We start from the raw sequence: 21,795 nt of genomic DNA, 5'->3' as shown, positions 1-21,795 counted from the left end.
AGGGGGGAAAAAAATCTGTCATCTGCCTTCATGTCACCATTACTGCAAAGTGGAATGACTCAGACAACTAACTATCGACTGCTGTTGTGAAAATTCTCCACTGAAGTCATCCAGTGCCAACCATTCACTGGATTACTTCACAACTGGACATAGCAACACATGAACATGGCCTTTCTCATCGAGGTTTTAAATATGTGATTGATTCTCAGAGCATTTTGGATTTTTTTAATGTTTTTTATAAAACATGTTTTGCTGAATTGATTATGGTGTCAGATGTCTTAACATGGGACATCGCACCACAGAAACAGGCCACTGGTCCACAATGACTGTAGCGAACATGATCCCAAGTTAAACTAATCTCCTCTGCCTGCATGTGATCCATATCCCCCCCCCCCTTACCCGCATACCTTGTGTCTATCCGAAAGCCTCCTATTCTGAAATATCTTGCAAATCTTGCTGCAGGTTGTCACGATAAATATTAACTGAAGTTACACAGCAAAACAGTTCACAGATTTCTTCCCTGACCCTGTCAAAGTAGTTTGCACAAGGATAAAAAAATCTCCAGGACATAAAACCACTCAGTATGCTAAACGGAGGGCCAATATGCTAAGTTTGCAAACATAATTACCTGCAAATTGAGAATGTCAGGATTAAATGGGCTATTAAATGAAAAATTCCAAGTGCGAATTGTTACAAACCCTTACATATATATTCATTTCGGAGCATGAATGTGTAACTGCTAGAAGCCAACACTTACTGCTCTGGACTTGAAATGGAGGATATTCGAGTCTCTGTCGGCAATACATTACTTCTTGGTTTCTTAACTGGTGGTCTTGGAGGTCGTGCCTGTACATACACATTTGTATTAGAAACAAACCTTTTTTTAGTATAGCAAACCAACAGCCGAGATTATCACAAACATTTAACGTTAGGAGGTCAGACATTAAAGAATCGTGGGTACAGACAAAATAGTCCAAGTAACAATGGAAAGAAATCTGTGCTGACTTAGGCCAGCTTACGCAGCTACAAGGGCAAAGCTAAATAGAGAGCTCATTAGTACCAGTTTTAGGCTGGCAACCTCCGAAGGATCAAACTTGCTCCTGAACTAAACTTCACATGAAACTGCAGCCAATGCAGTAGAGATGGTTCACAAAGCAACCCTTGGCCTGTCGAATCATTGGCCGGCATATCTTGGGTGCATTGTAGTAAGAATGTTATCTTACCTGATATATTTTCAAATTTAAATTTTGCTTCATGCTTTTCGAGAAATAAAATCAATGAAGCATTCGCCTGTTACTGACTAACAGATGCCATTAGATCACTACTCTTCGACTGATCGAAGCCAGTGTTTAATCAATTATCAGCCACAGCATGAAGATACCATCCATACCTGAACTCATTTCAGATTATCCCATTAAATGTTAAAGCTGCATCCAAGCATAGTGAACCGACAGGTGCTGCTAACATCAAACGCATATTAAAATGAATGCACAGATCTCGATTTTGGCAGATGGTGAAATTAAGGCAGTTTTTAAACAATAAACCAACAGGCTGGAGAAAAAATGAGTCTTGTTTGGTTTATGATAACAAACCTGTGCTCTGACACCATAGAGGGGAACCAGGGTTCGAACATCCACCACGTGTTAAGCTTAATAATGCAATGGTGCGTTTAATCGTGGAAAGGCAATGGGATTATAGACGCTAGAAGATGCTTTTCAAACTGAATGCCGACAACTTGTTTCACCATTTCTATTAAACTCGGTGGCACAGCTGGTCGGTCTGCCCTCTTACACTGCTGGAGCCCCAGATTCAATCTTGACTCTAGGTGCTGTCTGTGTGGAGTTTGCACATTCTCCATGACAACGTGGGTTTCCTCCGGGTGCTCTGGTTTCCTCCCACCTGTGAACGATGTGCGGGTTTATCGGTTAATTGGCCTCTGTGACTTGTTCCTACTGTGCAAGGTGTGAGATAACGTCGAACGAGTGTGAATGGGTGATCGATGGTCGATGTGGACTCGGTGGACAGAAGGAGCAGTTTTCATGCTGCGTCTAGCAATCTATTGAAACACCCAAATGCAAATGGATAAGACAACAGCGTCAATGGTGTGACTTTGTCCCAGACTCTGTGCATGTGGGCTTGTGTCCGAGAGTGACACAGTCTGGATGCCAGTGATTCTGCTGGGATCCATGGGCTCTGGAGGCCTGGTTGGTCTCTGTACAGTCCAAGGGCAGGCCCTTCACTCCACTTTCAAGTGACTCCAGGGGTTCAACTCTTTGAACCTTTACACTTATGGACAAGCTTTTCCCTTTGAGAATAGGGAAGATTCAAACAAGAGGACATGACTTCAGAATTAAGGGACAGAAGTTTAGGGGTAATATGAGGGGGAACCTCTTTACGCAGAGAGTGGTGGCGGTGTGGAATGAGCTCCCAGTGGAAGTGGTGGAGGCAGGTTCATTGGTATCATTTAAAAATAAATTGGATAGGCATATGGATGAGAAGGGAATGGAGGGTTATGGTACGAGTGCAGGCAGGTGGGACTAAGGGGAAAAACATTTGTTCGGCATGGACTTGTAGGGCCGAGATGGCCTGTTTCCGTGCTGTAATTGTTATATGGTTATATGGTTATTATTCTCAGATGTAAGCAGAAGCATTCTACACCCTACAATTTGACCGATTAAATGTGAGATTAACAGTGAAGAGTTCAGTGCCACACAACTGCTGGAAAAGTTCCACAAGTACTTTCCATCAAGGTGCATGACGGAACTACCAAAGCATTAAGAAATCACATTCCACACCAGTGCAGTCAAATTCAAACTCTTATTCTGTATTATCACTGGTAACAAAAATTAACCAGGCTTCGAAGCCGGCAGCTTGTGTGAATCAGTGGCTGAGGATTCCTTGGGACTGAAGAAGTCTGTGCACAGGTGCATTTGCACTGCAAAGCACGACAAGCTTTGCTGCTCATGTCATCGTTAGTTTCCAACACTGAGTCAGTCCAAGCAAGTCTAACAGATATAGAACAGCAAACCTGAGTCATAGTTTAAATCCCACCAACGCACATGACCAAACTGAGGTCAGTAACTAAACTTGTGGGCTTGCACGGAGGAAGCTGAATGTCTTTACAAAGTCAGATGAGTGTTCAGCCAGTCAAGTCTCATCTAACACACTCTCAATTGGAAAGAGGAAGAGAGAGAGCAGAGAGAGAGAGAGAGAGGGAGACGGGGAGAGGGAGAGAGAGAGAGAGAGAGAGAGAGAGAGAGAGAGAGAGAGAGAGAGAGAGAGGGAGAGAGGGAGAGAGAGAGAGAGACCGAGAGAGAGAGAGAGAGAGAGAGAGAGAGAGAGAGAGAGAGAGAGAGAGAGACGAGAGAGGAGAGAAAGAGAGAGAGAGAGAGAGAGAGAGACACAGAGAGAGAGAGAGAGACACACACATATACACACACACTCACACACATATATACACAGACGCACACACACACATGCTGGACAGAGAGAGAGAGAGAGCGCGAGAGAGAGAGAGGTGAGAGAGAGGGAGAGAGATGGAGAGAGAGGGAGGAGAGAGAGAGAGAGGAGGGGGAAGAGAGAGGAGAGAGAGAGAGAGAGAGGAGAGAGGAGAGAGAGGGAGAGAGAGAGAGAGAGAGAGAGAGAGAGAGAGAGAGAGAGAGAGAGGGAGAGAGAGAGGGGAGAGAGAGAGAGAGAGAGAGAGAGAGAGAGAGAGAGAGAGAGAGAGAGAGAGAGAGAGAGAGAGAGAGAGCGAGAGAGAGAGAGATAGAGAGAGAGAGAGAGAGAGAGAGAGAGAGAGAGAGAGAGAGAGAGAGAGAGAGAGAGAGAGGAGAGAGAGAGAGAGAGAGAGAGAGAGAGAGAGAGAGAAAAGACTGAAAGGGAGAGAGAGAAAGTGAGAGAGAAAACTGCAGGAGATGCTGGAGTAATTTTGTGGGTCAGGCAACATCCCTGGAGAACATGGATAGGTGATGTTGTCATAAACGTTGTCATCTAACAGTCACCTACATTTGGAGAAAGCTAAATGGTCAGATGGCAGATGGTATAAAAATCAGGTATTTTGTTGTAATTGTTAAACCCAGAAGGAAGTGCGGTGACGAGCAGGCCTGGCCATCCCAGCCCGTTAGTCCCCCGGCACGTTTGCCTACTGTCTGCCGTTTCCTACGCCCTGCTATTCTCCTTGTTGTAGCTTCTTTCCACCGTTCATTCATGCTGCCCCGGCGTGCCGGAAACACAAGGAAGCTGCCACACAGGACACTGGAATGCAGTGTGAGCCTTGCCTCTCACCACCTGAATGGACACATGTTGAAAGACTTCCAGTCTCAGAGCAGCAAGAGTCTATTTAAGCCGACTGTTGAAAATGGCCAATAGATCCCTGGGTCACGTGACAGGAAGAGGCATTTTGTTCGAAAACAATGCGTCAAAGTCACACAAAAGGAGTGGGAAACTTTTACTGAAAAAAGCCATTCTTGGGTTTAGAGCCTTTTACCTTTTGCAATGGTGGGACGTGAATACATAGGAAAGGCAAGGAAGGAATATTCCGGCAGAGTGGGTTCAAACTGGTGATATCAAGGCCGTAAGCTTTTGGGTGTCATCAAAAAATGCAATTGCTGTTTAACGGTAATTAACAAACCTAATAAGTGACATGTCGTGCTGTGGGGCTGAAATAGGTTCGGGACTGTGGCCTAAAGGTCTAATTATTGCCCAAGATGTTTGAACGTTATATATAAAATAGTGGTTACCCTGAAATAATATTGAAGGCTGTATAATTTAGCCGTAGTTTAAATTAGGATTTGTAAGAAGTGATCAAATAGCGTGTGTATTTTGTTCTCATTCTGTTTTCTTTCCTTCCCCCCCCCCCACCCCCACCCCCTTCACGTGTTCTTCTATCTCTTCGCAGAACATTTCACACATCCGAGATTCAATAGATTCAACCATCTGCTTCCTTCGCAATCTTTGATACCTGTGACACTCTCCGTCACCGAAGGGGTAGTCGTTGATGTTAGCTCACCCCCACTCGCTCTGCTCCCCCACCCGTTCCCCCCTCCCCCACAACCCACTCCAAGGAGGCACAGGCCAGTGATATTGGCCCTCCTTGGCGTGAAGCTGCTGGCTTCCTCCGTGCCTTGTTTCATTTTCTCACTGTTTTGTCTATCAGATGCTTTGGACCGATTTTTATTTATGAAAGCAGACTAGATAATGAAAGGGATTATCAATTACAGACTGAGTCACAACATGGAACCTAATGTTGTTCTTTAAATATATTTAGCAGTTTCAGTTTAGGAGGGCTTTTTTTTTTTTACCAACTGAACCATTACAGCTGGTTTAAAATCATTAAAGAGCAATTTCTGATTAATGACCTTACACAAGCAAATGATAGCAGTAATTCCACAGATGTTACTTCATGGGAGTTGGCATGCGGGGAATCGAGGAAACATGTCAGGGGCGTGAAAGTCAAATTGTTGAATTTACTGATGTGAATGTTGGTTTCAGTGACCGATGACTCTCGGAGCAAGAAATCTAAAGCCACGGCGGGTGAGGCTGCAGAATTGAACCAGCCGCCACATTAAATTGGGCACAGTGGCCGCTTTAATCACTAAGATATGTGAGCAATAGGCCATGGTGGAGAGAGAGAAAGAGAGAGAGAGAGAGGAGAAAAAATCCAATTCTATATTCACTAGCGTTCTCAAACTTAAAAAGGAATGACAAAGGAAAGTAACTGAGGCATTCAGGGATTTAACTCCGCGCAGAATGCAACAAAAGTTTGTCGGGGTGGGGGGGAGGTTGTCCGACCCGTGACCTCGGTGTAGCCAGCACCGGGGAAGAAAAGCGCGGGGTCAGAGCAGGTCGGATTGTGAACTTGCTGAGGAGGGGGCCCATCGTCAGACAAAGCTGCCAGTCGGCACAATGGAGACGGCTTAAGCATGTGAACCCATTGGAAGGAACAGAAGGATTAAGTTTGTGGCAAGTTTGCCTGAACTTGCAACAGGGAGAAACATGGGGGAAAAGAACAACAGTGCTAATTAGCAGAGCTGAGCTGTCAGAGCGCAGCTCAATGGCTCAGTGCCAACAAACAAAAGGGGATGCCTGGCAATCAGCAGGATCGATGGAAAAGACTGCTTCATTAGGGATGATAGAACGAAGTAGGAAGAAAAAGAAAAAAGGCTGTTTAATTAAGCTTGAGCTGGAAGGTGATGCATGAAGCTTGCCTGTCATCGTGCTGCTAATACTTTCACCTTTCCGCAAGAGCTTTGAAAAGCCAGCGATTACCCCACTAGTGTCAGCAACACCAGATATATCTGGGGAGAAATGCAAAGAAGGATTGGAGCCATAGCCTAAAGGGACTTCAGTGGAAAGTCAGACAAAAAAAAAAAAAAATTCCCTACAGTGTTTCTGAACCTGACAAATCCAACTGGGCAAATCCGACTCTGCCTCAGACCCAACTGCTCGCACTTAATCATTATTAAACATAAGATTCAAGCTTATGTACAAAATAGCAGCATCACGTATAAAGCAACATAAAAACGTGGTGCTTTCACATAATGAGTTTGGGACACATTCCTCGAATAGGTTGGAAATGTGGAGCGATTAACTACAGCTGCGCGATTACTAAATCTATAATCACAAGACACTAACCTTTCTGATTTAAAATGTAAAAATAAATATCATGTGCTTTTTTTCCTCCAACGCTGTGTTAATGATTTAACATCTGCGGAGTATTGCACATGTCACGGTACCTCTCTTGGTTTATGTCAGTATTGCCAGGACTTGTAAATGAAGCCTGGTGCCAGCATCAGTGAACAATGAGACCTGCTTGACAGTGACGTAAACCCGGTGACACACCATTATACGGAAAGGTTTAATTTATTCAAAGATCTCTTTAAACGCTGATAAGGCACAAAATGAAGATATTTCGCTGAAAATTGCAACTGAATTTTAGTTAGGAGGAGACGTGCCATTGAGACCGGCAGACAATGGAGGTCCTGGTGTTTGATTAGTTCTTTGCAGCTTTAAGGTCAGAGGAGGAATGCATAAAGGAGATGTGCTGGGCAAGATTTGTTTTTAAGCAGAGATGGTGGGTGCCTGGAATGTGCGACCAGGGATTGGGAAAGGCAGATACGATAGTGGCAAATAAGAGACTTTAGGTGGACATGTGGCTATGCAGGGAATGGAGGAATATGGATCACGTGCACGCAGAGATTAGTTGAAGTTGGCATCATGTTTGGTAGAGACAGCGTGGGGCAAAGAGCCTGTTACAGTACTGTTCGATGTGTAGGAAAGATATGCAAATGCCAGTTTCGACCGAAGATCGACACAACATTTTGGAGGAACTCAGCAGGTCAGGCAACATCTCTGGAGAAACGGAACAGGTGACATTGCGGGTCGGAATCCTTCTTCAGTCTGAAGAAGTACTCCGACCCGAAGTGTCACCTATTCCTTTTCTCCAGAGATGCTGCCTGACCCACTGTGTTACTCCAGCATTTTGTGTTTGTACTGTTCTATGATCTATGAGATGAAATGTTGCTATGGACAAGGCATGATTCATGATGTGCAATCAGTAATGTCATACTTATTGAAAGTGATTATCAAAATGAAAATCACTCATGTCCTGCATTCATTAACTAATTAAGCAAAGTGTATTTTATTTTTTTTAGTCTAATAGATCGGTTATATTGTGTACGATTTAAATCGTCAGGATTGTAGTGTCCTTTTAACTCACTACTTGTATCTTTAAATCCTGTTTCTAATAATCGCAGAATATGAAAGAAATATTAAAAAAGGAACTACAGGTGCTGTTTTTTTTTTAAATCCCACTAAGTGTTGGAATAACTTAACAGGTCAAGCAGCATCGCTGGCGGAGATAGATGGGCATCATTTCGGGGTCGGAATCCTTCTACTGAAATAGGTTGAATTTACAAAGAGGATATTTTCCCGGTGTAAACATTTACCTCTTAATGCTCTATGTTGTAGCTGAGCTGTACCCAACATTAACTTTGTTGCCATAATTCCTGCACACATAGAGGTTGTCGATCATCCAAGCACATCACATACATTATGTGCTTGGATCCAGAACAAGGGGTCATCCAGAACAAGGGGTCACAGTTTAAGGATAAGGGTGAAATCTTTTAGGACCGAGATGAGGAAAACATTTTTCACACAGAGAGTGGGGAATCTGTGGAATTCTCTGCCACAGAAGGCAGTTGAGGCCAGTTCATTGGCTATATTTAAGAGGGAGTTAGATGTGGCCCTTGTGGCTAAAGGGATCAGGGGGTATGGAGAGAAGGCAGGTACAGGATACTGAGTTGGATGATCAGCCATGATCATATTGAATGGCGGTGCAGGATCAAAGGGCCGAATGGCCTACTCCTGCACCTATTTCCTATGTTTCTATGTTTCTATTAGGGAATTAAGATGCGATATCTAATGCCAACCACAAAAAATTCAAATGATCAGCTGGGGTCTCGACCTGATGATAACACTTTCTTGTCCTAAACATCAAAATGGAGATGGTTAAAGACAAATGCAACATTATTTTGCAAAGGACTGCAATATAAAAGCTCGTAAGAATAGACAGGGCCTTCATGGGGAGGATGCTCATTCACCTGGACGGCTACATCCTCAACTTCATTTTAACAGTTTTCCTCATCTCTCTAAACCTGACTCTTTGTTTCTATTTTACTATCCTTGGTGCTTCACCTCACAACATTGCAAAAAGTCTATGAGGGAACAGTGGCATTAAGAGTGGGCATGTGCAGAGCAGTGGAGGGATCTGCTTCCAGTGAGGCTGCTCTCACCCCCTGCCCACCACCATCTTGCAGGTAGAACAGGAACAGGAAAGGCTCCGTAGTCCACCTCATCACGGGAGTTGTAAGGCCCATCGCAACACAGGAGTTGTAAGGCCCATCGCAACACAGGAGTTGTAAGGCCCATCGCAACACAGGAGTTGTAAGGCCCATCGCAACACAGGAGTTGTAAGGCCCATCGCAACCACTTTCATTGACAGAACCTCTGACACGGATGTCGTTATTGACTGGCAGAGCCGGCACGAGTTGCCAAATGTCTTCCTCCTGCTGCTATTCTTGTTGCGATAGACAGAGACGGATGTAAATTACCCCTAGTGTTTAGGGAGTGGATGCGAAAGTGGAATAACATAGAACTGGCGTGAACGAGTGAAAAATGGTCGATGTGGATTGGATGGGCCAAAGGGCCTATTTCAATCAAAAAGATGTTGGGCAGAAATGGTACTGTACTAGTTTAGTTTTAGTTTAGAGATACAACACGTAAACAGGCCCACCAAGTCCACGCCGCCCAGCGGTCCCTGCACACTAACACTATCTTACACACGAGGGACAATTTACAATTTTTACCAAAGCCATTAACCTACAAACCTTTAAGTCTTTCGAATATGGGAGGAAACGGAAGCATGCAAAGAAAACCCATGCAGGTCATGGGGAGAACGTACAAACTAAGTACAGACAGCACCCATAGTCAGGACCGAACCCAGGTCTCTGGCGCTGTAAGGCAGCAAGTCTACCACTGTACCACCGTGCTGCCCAAAACAGGTGAAAATTGCTCCTGGTGCGTAGGGAGTGGATGCGAAAGTGGATTGACATAGAACTGGTACGAACGGGTGGTAAATGGTCAGTGTGGACTATTTCCATGCTGTGTCTTTTAAACAATTATTCAAAACGATTTTGCAGAAATGGCACTGTACGAGTGTGGAGCCACATTATCTACCCCAGCTCCAGCACAAATAGATTGTTCTTTCGTATATATGGTTATACGACCACATTCCAGTATTCAAGCTTCATCCTACTGAGATGGACCAAATGGAGTCAGCAGAATGTGGCCAGTGTAAGGGACCAGAGCCAACTGCAAAACCCAATGTAAATGAAGCCTCTTGTACCAGGAACAGGAGTCCATTTATTTTTGTCTCAGTTAATTGACATAAGTTTGGCTTTTGCATTTCTTTCAATGCAGGTTTCAGTTAATATTAGTGCAACTGTCCTTCTGAGGGTTGGGATTAAGAGAAGACTGCCGAGCTCAGGGCAAAGGGTCAACTTTGTCCCCATCCCAGCCAGCTAATCGGCTCAGTCCCCTACTGCTACGGCTAATGGGTTGCTAGAAACTCTGCACACTGCTTGTGACTTGCTTGCTGAGCATTGCACACTCTTTAACCATTCTCAAAGGTAGCATTCTAAGAGGGTTACCAGCTCAAAAACAAAACTGATATTGAAAGAGCTGATGGAGCAATTGACATGATTGGCCGTGTTATGTTTAATTTTTGTTTGTGATTATATTTCATCAAACATTTGAAAAGTCTCAACAAATTGGAGAGTAATATTTTAGCAACACTTAGAGTTAATTTTTTTGAACCAAGGAATTAGAATCCAAGAATAAAAATGTTATAAACATGGAACAGTACTGCAGATGCCTATGCTGAACGTGATGCCAAATTGTACTAATCCCCTCTGCCTGTACGTAATCCATTCCCTCCACGTCCTTGGGCCTAGCTAAAAGTCTCTTAAATGCCACTTAGGTAGCAGCGTGCTGCCTCCACCACCATCCCAGGCACCCACTACTCTCTGTGGGAAAATCCTGCCCCGCACGTGATGTTTTTTAAAAAAAATGTTATTTTGGGTGTAACTAATAAAGTGATTATATTACTGGTGCAATGGGCCTGCGGTCTGAAATCGTGTTGAGTTTAGACTCTGTTAACTGTATGAATTGGGAGTCAAAGGGCGGGATCACTTAATATGAAACTATTTAACTGCCATAAATCTATAGAGTTTGCTAATGTCTTTTAAGTGGAACAGTACACAAGGTCAGGCCTGTGTCACTCCAGATGCACATCTTGTGGCTTATTCTATTGTTAGGTCACAGAGTTGGAAGAGATCATGCCGACAGCATCAACTACATGGTGGTTCAAACAGACAGATCATCGCAGATTTCCTGAGGTGGAATATGATATAATCTGGAGATACAAAGAAGCTGCAGATGCTGGCGTCTCGAGCAAAACACAAAGTGCTGGAGTAACTCAGCCGCTCAGGCAGCATCAGTTGAGTGAATGGTTAGGCAACGTTTGAGGTCGCCTATCCATTTCGTCTGAAGAAGGGTCCCGACCTGAAACGTCACCTATCCATTTCCCTCCACAGATGCTACCTGACCTGCGAAGTTGCTCCAGCGCCTGGTGTTTTGCTAACAATGCACTTGGCCTGCCATGTCCTGTGACAACTATCATTGTCTTTTCTTAAACTTACCAGCTGTGTCCACATTTTGAGCGGTGGTTCTGCTTGCATGTTCCTTGTTTGGCGTGTCTAATAAGAGAAGACTACTATGTCCTTAGGAGTCAAGTACATTCTGCATTCTTAAGCTGTGCTAGGCTGAGACCCATTCCACAGTTGACGTACTGACAGATTACCTGCTCCCGGTCCTCTGATTACACGGCTCTGTCCCTGATCACCCTTCCCTCCCGAAGAAGGAGCCCTTGGCCTCCGCGTGCCTGAGATAGGGAGCACACCGTGTGATTGTCATCTTGTCATGTTATTCTGTAAAGGCATGTTTTGCTTCACTGGTTACACCACTTTGTCACATTAACTCAATTTTCCTATAGTAGCAGTTTAAGTGTGCAGAGCTCAGTCGGAGCGTCCACTGGTCAGCCATAATGTGCAGCTGGCCCTGCTGGCTTTCAGAAAAAAAAACTCGAGAGCAAATAGTGATTGAAAACATCCCCCCGAGCACTTGTTAAAACATTAGCACAAAATACTCATCCTAACGTGCCAAAGGTACACCACCACACACACACACACGCACAAGCACACACACAGATATATAAGAACACTGCACACCTTATGAATATTGTAGATTACATAATAAATATGTAATTAGCCCAGTTAAAAGGTTAGGCCACCTCTGAGCATGTACAACATGCACGATTCCCGTGTACAAACACAAAGTGCCACATCCACACATGCAGTGGAGGTTAGTTTCGTATCCAGATGCTAAAGAGTCCCACGTCAGATGCACTGACGCTGCCCAGGGTTCTATGGCAATTTAATTAGTCGCATCCTCGGTGACTTTATCCTCATGCCAATCAGCACCAAACACAGGTAGATATTAAGCAAAACAGGATGAAAGAGTTTTACACCTGTTCTGAGAGGGAAACAAAAACGAGCTTGGCACAGGGCCAGGCAGCACAAAGCCATAGAGAAGGGTGAGTAGAATCAGCAAAGCAACTTCAGGCGGTGTTAAGATAATGAAGGAAGTACACAACTTGGGTTCTACTCACGGGTGAAGCAGAGTTTATCTTTGGTGGAGGTGGGCGAGGTGGAGGGACTCTCTCTGGCTGTATCAAAGTGGAAACTTAAACATCAGAACAAATCACCCTTCAATTCAATGAAAAGCAAAAATAAACCCCAAAAAAAGCAGCTTATAATAAAACACAAACTTGAAATCTGCACACATTTGGGAGGGCGTTAGCCAGGATCTGGGTACTAATGTGAAGAACTTGATCTGACACAATAGGCTCCAGCTAAAACAAACTCTTACATATTTTTAAATAATTTATCCTGTGGCAACTTTTGGAGGAGCATTATCTGTAATTAGAGAGCAAGGAATAAAGAGCCAGACAGTCAGAACGCGCAATGGAGAATTCTTACATACATATACATAATTTTGTAAGATATGCCACTTCCATGCAAAACTGCAGAAATCCACAATTATTTTTATTCAAATCAAGAGTATGCTCATCAAATTAAGTAGCTCCTGCAGACATCATGATTTAAGTCTGCTTTGGTTTTGTGTGCATAAAGCTTGCAACTCTCCCGCATAGCATTTATTTGGATTGCTTTTCCATTTCTGTGAAGCTTGCAGGCTGATCTGTCAATTACGTTACGTTACTGTGTTGACATCCACTCTTCACACAAGGACAGCCCAGAACGTCAGTCGTTTCTGCTCCTCGAACCTGAAATGACCATATTATCCAACTTGGATTTTTGTTACCCCTTGCATGGGTTCCCCATCATTAAGTCTCATGATTTAGCAAGGTTGCTGTGATTGTAATACCTCAACAGTCGTGAGTGAGAGCAGAAGATGGCTTTAAATCAAAACGCTGATACTGGCCTCCTCTAAGATGAGGTCTCGCCTAACTCCCATGCATCAGCTGAGAACGCAATATACACCATCTTTACCCCCAACTCTCCCTATCCCGTTTACTCTATTTTAAAGGATGATCTGCCCACAAATAATTCACCTAACACCTCTGCTTCGTCTCCATTTGTTATTCCTAATCTGGGTACAGGACTCACTTTTTTTTAAACTCAGAAGATAGACACAAAATGCTGGAGTAACTCAGCGGGTCAGGCAGCATCTCCGGAGAACCTATTCCTTTTTTCCCCGACCCGAAATGTCACCTACTCCATTTCTCCCCGACTCGAAACATCACCGAGTCCTTTTCTCCAGCCCGACTCTCTGTCTGATGAATGGTCTTGACCCGAAACGTCATCCCCTCCTTTTCTCCTCCTGACTCTCAGTCTAATGATAGCTCTCACAGGGAGAATGTACAAACTGTACACAGACAGCACCCGAGGTCAGGATCAAACCCTGGGCTCAGGTGCTGTGAGGCAGCAGCTCCACTACTGTGCCATGGTGCAGCTCCCATGACAAGATGGCGGATGTGGGGGAGTGGGCGCCGTCTGTGTATGGCAGCCTCCCCGCAGTCCGTCTCTACACCTTTTTTATTTTATTTTATTTTAAGTCCTGTTAAAAAATGTTAGTGGGGGTCTTCTATGTGGGGGGTGTGGGGGTGGGGAAGGGGGAAACTTTATTTCTTAGTCCCCTACCTGGTCGGAGAGGCAGCATCCCTCCAAGCTGCTTCTTCGCCCCGTCCTCGCGGCCTACCATCGAGAATGGAGCGGCGTTTCCTGCTGGGACCGGCCGGGACTACAGCTTCGGCGGAGGTGGCGCAGCGCTGGGATACCAACACGGAGCGGGCGATGCCTTACCGGGTCGCCGTGCGGTAGGCTCCGGAGCGCTGTGGCCGTCGATCCCAACATCGCGGAGCTGGGGCTGCGGGCGCTGGATTTGGAGCGCCGCAGAGCCAGGGTTTGAGTTCGCCGGGGTCGGAGCTCCAACCGGCGCGTCCTGAGGACTACGAGTGCCCCGGTCTCCAGGGAGGAGGCAGCCGCTCCAGACTTTTCCAAGCCGCTGAGGAATGTTTCACCCAACGCCAAAGTTCCATCTTCACGGCAAGAGGGCCCTGAAAATCATCGGACTGGCTGCACGGCCACAAATGGGGCCCGACCTCGGGTGTTTCACAGAGGAAGAGGACTTAACTTTCTGGTGCCTTTCCCCACGGTGGAAAGTTTTGATTCTGCTGTGGGGGGACGTTTGTGTTGAACTCTATAATGTGTTGTGTCCATTTTAGTCATTTTTTTTTAACCTTTTTCTATGATTTGTAATGGAACTTATTATTTAATTTATGTAAAGCACTTTGGTGTCAATGCGAGTTGACTTAAAATGTGCTATATAAATAAAACTTACTTACTTACTTACTTACTTACTACTTACTTACTATGCCACCACAAAGTGATTGTAAAGGGGAGGAGATACATTTTGGGATTTAGCTCAGGAAACAGAGGGCTCTGGGGAACTGGTGGAGAAGAGGAGACGAGACCTGGGGCAGGTCACCAGCGACCGTATTGAATGGTGGGGGTGGGCGTGAGGGGCATACTACTATTCCCATTGTCTCATGTTCATGAGACAAAACATCTGCGTAGACGGTCACCTTTCACCACATTGCTATCCCAGCTACAGGAGCCTTTGGGTATCCACTCACTGGGGACTGCCTTCCTGAATGCGAGTTTAGCTCCAGCTCCTGCGTTGGACAGCCACCTGTTGATTTTCAGCACATCAAACGCAAGCTTTAACATGGATGGGAGATTGCTACGTTAGATGCACTCCGTTCACTGCTAAAGATTGGCTGCTGGGCTTCTACTTCCAAGCAAGCTGATTTTTAATTGAACTGCAGTCTGGGTGGTTTAAGTATTCAGTCAGAGGGTGGTGAACCTGTGGCATTCATTGCCACAGATGGCTGCGAAGGCCAAGACATTGGGTATTTTTAAGGCAGAGATTGACAGATTCTTAATTAGCAAGGGTGTCAAAGGTTATGGGGAGAAGGCAGGAGAATGGAGTTGAGACAGAAAGATGGATCAGCCATGATTGAATGGTGGAGAACACTCGATGGGCCAAATGGCCTAATTCTGCTCCCACATCTTATGAACTCATGAAATCAGTGACAAATTATCTCATTGGAAATTTGGATTGGAAACTTGACCTTCACCTTTGCTACAGAGAGGCCAAACGCAAATTTGAAGAACAACATTTCATATTCGAAGACTTGTTCCACCCCTGTCATTCCTTCTTCCCCCTCCATCCCCGCTTCAGTCAGGCAGAAGGAACAGAAGCTTGAAAGCGCGCACCACCAGACTTCGGAATAGCTTCTTCCCTTCTGTTATCAGACTTCTCAACGGTCCTTCCATAAGGTGGGTAGACAAAAAAGCTGGAGAAACTCAGCGGGTGAGGCAGCATCTATGGAGCGAAGGAAATAGGCGGCCGTATAGGAAGGGTACTTTCTGATTCACCTCAACCTCATTATAATTGTTGGGCTTTGTCTATTGACTGATGCCACTACAACACTGAAAACTATATTCTGCACTCTGTATCTTCCCCGATGCTCTACCCATTGTCCTTGTGTTTGATTTAATTGTATATATATATAGAAACATAGAAAATAGGTGCAGGAGTAGGCCATTCGGCCATTCGAGCCTGCACCGCCATTCAATATGATCATGGCTGATCCTCCAACTCAGTATCCTGTACCTGCCTTCTCTCCATACCCCCTGATCCCTTTAGCCACAAGGGCCACATCTAACTCCCTCTTAAATATAGCCAATGATCTGGCCTCAACTACCTTCTGCGGGAGAGAATTCCACAGATTCACCACTCTCTGTGTGAAAAATGTTTTCCTCATCTCGGTCCTAAAAGATTTCCCCTTTATCCTTAAACTGTGACCCCTTGTTCTGGACTTCCCCAACATCGGGAACAATCTTCCTGCATCTAGCCTGTCCAACCCCTTAAGAATTTTGTACGTTTCTATAAGATCCCCTCTCACTCTTCTAAATTCTAGCGAGTACAAACCGAGTCTATCCAGTCTTTCTTCATATGAAAGTCCTGACATCACAGGAATCAGTCTGGTGAACCTTCTCTGTACTCCCTCTATGGCAACAATGTCTTTCCTCAGATTAGGTATATAGTATTATAGATATATAGTATTATCTGATCTGATTGTATAGCATGCAAAACAAAGCTTTTCACTTTGCCTTGTTACGTGACAATAATGAACCTAAACCTAGCTTGGGTAGCTTACAATAAAATGGTATGAAACAGCACATTCATATTTCAGGTAACCAACATCCCTGGTACCTTCCCCCATACACACTCACCTGTCCACCTTGATGTTCACCTCTGTCCATCTCTCCACTCCCTCCCCTCACCTGATCCCATCTTCCCATTATCCCCTCCCGATCTGATTCCACCTCTTATCAACCAGCCTCTCGTCTACTCTCCCTCATATCGCCACATACTCAGACTTCTCTCTGAATCCTAATGCAGTGATTTGACTCAAAAACGTAAAACCTTTTGCCTCCTCGGTTGCTGCTTGACCTGCTGAGTTCTTCCATTGTTTTTGTTACCCCGGCAAGGCATTTGACTGAATTATTTGGTTTAATTCTTCTAAAGGGCAGGCAGTGCTTTTCGCTGTCTCTGCTGCAAAGGGCTCTAAAATGCCTGGAACACAAGCAGGTGGAAGCAGGGTTTTCACACAACCCATTTTGTACGACATGGTGTGAAGACTGAGGTCATTGGGGAAACGCTCTCATTCCAGTGATGCTTTGGGACTTCATCTACAAACTCAAAAGGGTCAGATTTCACCTGGATTTAGCATGGAAACAGGGTCTCGACCTGAAATGTCACCTATTCCTTTTCTCCAGAGATGCTACCCGACCCGCTGAGTTATCCAGCTTTTTGTGTCTATCTTTAGCATGGAAACAGGACCTTTGGCCCACCCTCGATCTATATTGTGTTTATGGAGATAAACACAAAGTGCTGGTGTAACTCACTGGGCCAGACGGCATCACTGGAGAGAAAGGATGGGCGACGTTTTGGGTCGAGACCCTTTTTCAGACTCTTCTACGTTATCCCACTTTTGCAACCACTCCCTACACACCAGTACAATTTACAGAGGCCAATTAACCTATAAACCCGCACGTCTTTGGGACGTGGGAGGAAACCGGAGCACCCGGAGGAAATCCACGCGGTCACAGGGGAGAACGTACAAACTCCGCACAGACAGCACTCGAGGTCACGATTGAACCTGGGTTTCTGGCGCAGTGAAGCAGCAGCTCCGTCAACCGTACCACCCTTATTTTACTAAAAAAAAGAATAAAATCAGCAGAGGACAAAGGGTGTAAATATGCTACTAATTGTTTTGACCCTCAGTCAAGCCGATGATTCTTATATTCTAGTTTATAATTCAGCATTATAAATATGCGAAGAATCATTTAAAGCATTAACATAACATAAATGATACGGTGCCATCTGCTTCCAGCAACATTAATTAATTGTTACTATGAGCAGCTTACCAATAAAACCTGAGGAAAAAAATGTCTATTTCTACTGAAGCCTGAAAGGATTTATTAGTAATCTGCCTCAGTCTGTGAATCACGGTGGCTGCAGTCGTGCTAATATCATCTCTACTGCCTTAATAGCTGAGATACTCAGTGAAGTGTGTTAGATTAAAAGAAAGGGCTGCACTACAGATCATCCAAATCTCTGCAACAATGAAAATTTAATTCAGTGAAAAGTCACTGATCTTTCCTGGTCTTTATTTAATTGTACCCTTCAGAGTAACAGTCAAGGTGATGTAGCCAGGCCTAATAAAACCAGAATATGTCCAGCAATGTGCCTTCGTTGTTTTGGAACACAAAATAACAAAAACATGCCTGAGCTATCGGAAGAGGTTGAGCAGGCTGGGAATGGAAACCGTGGAGCGCGGGAGGATGAGGGGTGATCTTAGAGAAGTGTACAAAAATCATGAGTGGTCTCGACCCGAAATATCACCCATTCCTTCTCTCCACAGATGCTGCCTGTCCCGCTGAGTTAGTCCAGCATTTTGTGTCTATCAGGAAAGGAATAGATCGGGTAAAACGCACAGTCTCTTGCCCAGAGTAGGGGAATCAAGAACCAGAGGACATAGGTTTTGGTGACGGGGGGCAATAGGAATCTTAGGGGTAGCTTTTTTACACAAAGGGTGGTGACGTACGGAATGAACTCTTGGAGGGGGACGTTGAGGCAGATACTATCACGTTTAAGAAACATTTAGACAAACAGGTACGTGGAAAGGATAGGGTTAAGGGATTTGGGCCAAATACAGGCAAGTGGGACTAGTATAGATGAGACATGTTGGTCGATGTGGGCAAGTTGGGCCGAAAGGCCTGTTTCCACGCTGTATGACTCTGACTCTAAATCATGAAGACATGGAACTGCAGATGCTGGAATCTTGAGTTAAACACAATGTGCTGGAGTAACTCAGGGAATGAGGCAGCATTTGCCCTACACCCACCTCTTTTCAAGCTTTCTCCACCATTACAAAGGTGCGATGGGTCCCAACCCAACATCGGTCAGCGGTCAGAGAAGTGATGGCTTGGAGAATTATTTTCTTTGTTAGTTTTTTAAATTTTCATCATTTGTTCTCAAGATCTTAAGGGCAGATGACTCCCTCTTCACAGAGCACATGCTTCTGTAACTGGTCGCCAATAGAGTTTTTTTATTAACAAAAATACATATTATTCAGAATAAGAATATATACAAAACACAAAATCCTCCTACATTCTCAGTGTCATGTTCAGTAGCGTTTGCAACCATCGTTCAACTACGCACCAGTACCACTTGTGTGCCCCCCTGGGGTAATATCCCTTCCCCTGTTTGATGAGTCCCCACTGGACTCTGCCCCTTAATGTACAGCAGTGAAAGGACCCTAGACTGTGGTCGTCTGTAGAACAAGCACCCTTACACAGAGCCTTGGCGTTGGTTGCACCGAGCTTCAGTGGGTCCCTCAGCACATATTCCTGCAGTTTACAATGGGCCAGTCGGCAACATTCCCTGGTGGAAATCTCGCTCCGTTGGCAGGTCAACGTGTTTTGGGCAGACCAAAGAGCGCCTTTCACCAAGTAGATGATCTTCCAGCTGCACTGAAAAGGATAGGTTTGGAGGGATATGGATCTCTGCACTTCCTTGTGCAAAAAGTTTTTAAAGCCTAAATGTTCACTATAGTACGTCAGTATTAGGACTGAAATGAGTAAAACTTTTTTTTAGGACTGAGATGAGGAAAAACCTTTTTACCCAGAGAGTTGTGAATCTGTGGAATTCATTGGATGTTTTCAAGATAGAGCTCTTAGGGGTAACTGAATCAAGGGATATGGGGTGAAAGCAGGAACTGATTTTGAATGATCAGCCATAATCATATTGAATGGCGGTGCTGGCTCGAAGGGCCGAATGGCCTACTCCTGCACCTATTTTCTATGTTTCTATGTCCTGCTACTGCAGTATTTGGTCTGTTCTCCAAAGCTAAACTTCAATTTCCTTCTGGCAGATTGTTGTTGAAGTTTACTGACACATGAACCTTCAGGAGATAGCAACTCTTCTGAGTGAGTGTCAGGAAGTTAAGGACTACAGGATGCCAAAGCTGCAGATGGATATATGAACTGCAAATAAGCTCAGCCCTGTTTGCTGTCTCAACCTTGCTGAATCACACCAAAAGGAAAATAGTTGAAATACACTGTGGGCTGTCCTTTAAGGAAACAAAAGTGTTGAGAAGAGTAGCGATCTGTCTTTCCCTGTTGTTCAGATTTTGGTTCATGCAAATCTACACTGCCTACACTGGCTGATTCCGTCAATTAAAGTAAAAATGTTAGACTTTGTAAGCTGCCTCAACATTTACTCAAGGATGTGAGCAGGAATTCATATTTGGCAGCCTCAGGAGGGGAGGAAGGCGCATGTATCATGAGTGAAAATGCACTTTTTAAGAGGATATATTGGGGGCCATGATCCCGTTTGCGTCCACTGCTGCACAAGAAAATCTGGATTTGCTTTCCGGTTGACGTAGGATGATGGAGGAGGGCCACAAGAAAGAGGGCAAAGTGTGAAAAAACACAATTTTGACATCGATTGAAATAACGAGTTAATAAACATAGTCCAAATTAGTTTTTTTCTTGGGAACATCATTTTCCGACAGAAGAGATACCAGTGAACATAATGGCACCCAAGAAGTAGGGTCATAGGGAGAGTGCACGGTAGGTCCCTCTGACCCACGGACTAACAGGATTGTTTATTGAAGAGAGACATTTTGTAATCCTGCATCTGCAATCCCTAGTTTCTACATTACAAAGGTGACTACTTCAGAATTTCTTCTGTGTTTTGGGATGTTCTAAAAGGGACGTGAAAGGCAAATATAAACATCCAGATTTTTCCTTCCCATTTCTCTATCTCAATCATTAACAAAAGACACTGTTTGGATTTCTTCTTCTTTGGTTAGTCGGGACTAAAGCATTCAGCTTGGTCCTGGCTGGACAATCCGTGTGCCATTAAAAACCCTCATTATCAGTGTTTGGGGTATAACTAAAATCACCTGCAATATCCCACTTGTATCGGTTAGTCAAATACTTGCTGTCAGCACGAACAAATCACCCCTACTTCACTTTTTTTTTTCCAAAAATTTTTTAATTAGTATTTGACAAATGCCTTTTCATGCAAAAAAGAATATACATCAGCAATAACAGATAAATAGGTCAACATTGTTTCTCTTCAGACTTAATCTAAGGATGTCAAAAACTCGGGGAACATGCAACCAACCAATTTGCACTGACTACACGCTAGTCCTGTAATATCTGCTTGACAGGAATGACATTTTCCACTGCTTAGGACAGAAATCCTGTGACATTTTTATTCACAGCAGCGCATGCCCCTGTAATGATCAGCTCTGGCCGATCTGCTTCCTGCATCAGCCCTGGAGCCCTCCTAGAACAAATAAGCACTGGAGGTGCCAGCAGCCTAACCTCCTTATTAAACATCGCCAGGCTCCTAACGAAGAGTAACTGCTGGAAATTCAGGGAGTAAAACCCTCAAGGGCACCTCTGGCACATGACTGCTTGCATAATTTTAAACTTCTCAAACACCAAGAACTAGGCAGCTGATGGCCTCACATTTGCAATCCAAGGTGGGGGAATGGGCAGCTTCGCTCTTGCTGATTTTACAACTGCGTCACTGAAGACGACAGCATTTTGAGAATCAATGAGGAAGGTTTAATACTTGCTCATAATTGACTGTTGCAGCCGCCAAACAATAAACTTCACCGTGCCGTGCTAAAACCGCGATTCAAACCTGCATTAAGTTACACGCGAGCACAATGGACTGCATTTCAAAAGTGCGTAATGATGCCACGAGAGGCCCAATAGAAATTCAATTTTCTTTCATTTTGTTTGTGTAATGAAACAGGTTATAGCCTGCTAAGGGTCCAGGCTGTGATTTTCCGGAGGTCAATTCACTGGAAAATACAGATGAATTTGAATTGTTGCATGGGGAGAGAATTCTTGCATTGGAAACGCTCTCCTCCAGACTAAGCTACCAATACCCCCTCTTCCCTGGGGCATGTGGTAATTACAATGAGTAAACCTGAGAAAGGGA

The 21,795-nt window shown here is 44.6% G+C and overlaps 1 protein-coding gene across 1 annotated transcript in view; it reads right to left on the bottom strand.

Moving 5' to 3' along the window:
• Nucleotides 1–21,795, bottom strand: part of LOC129711880 (DENN domain-containing protein 1A-like) — a 472,977-nt gene that overhangs the window by 35,994 nt on the left and 415,188 nt on the right. Inside the window, 2 exon segments of the mRNA XM_055659869.1 lie at nucleotides 758–846; nucleotides 12,287–12,343. Of these exon segments, the coding sequence (XP_055515844.1) occupies nucleotides 758–846; nucleotides 12,287–12,343 (146 nt within the window).

The sequence above is a fragment of the Leucoraja erinacea genome, chromosome 31 (assembly GCF_028641065.1).
Source record: "Leucoraja erinacea ecotype New England chromosome 31, Leri_hhj_1, whole genome shotgun sequence".
Lineage (NCBI taxonomy): Eukaryota > Metazoa > Chordata > Chondrichthyes > Rajiformes > Rajidae > Leucoraja > Leucoraja erinaceus.
This window is presented reverse-complemented; position numbering and strand designations above follow the sequence as displayed.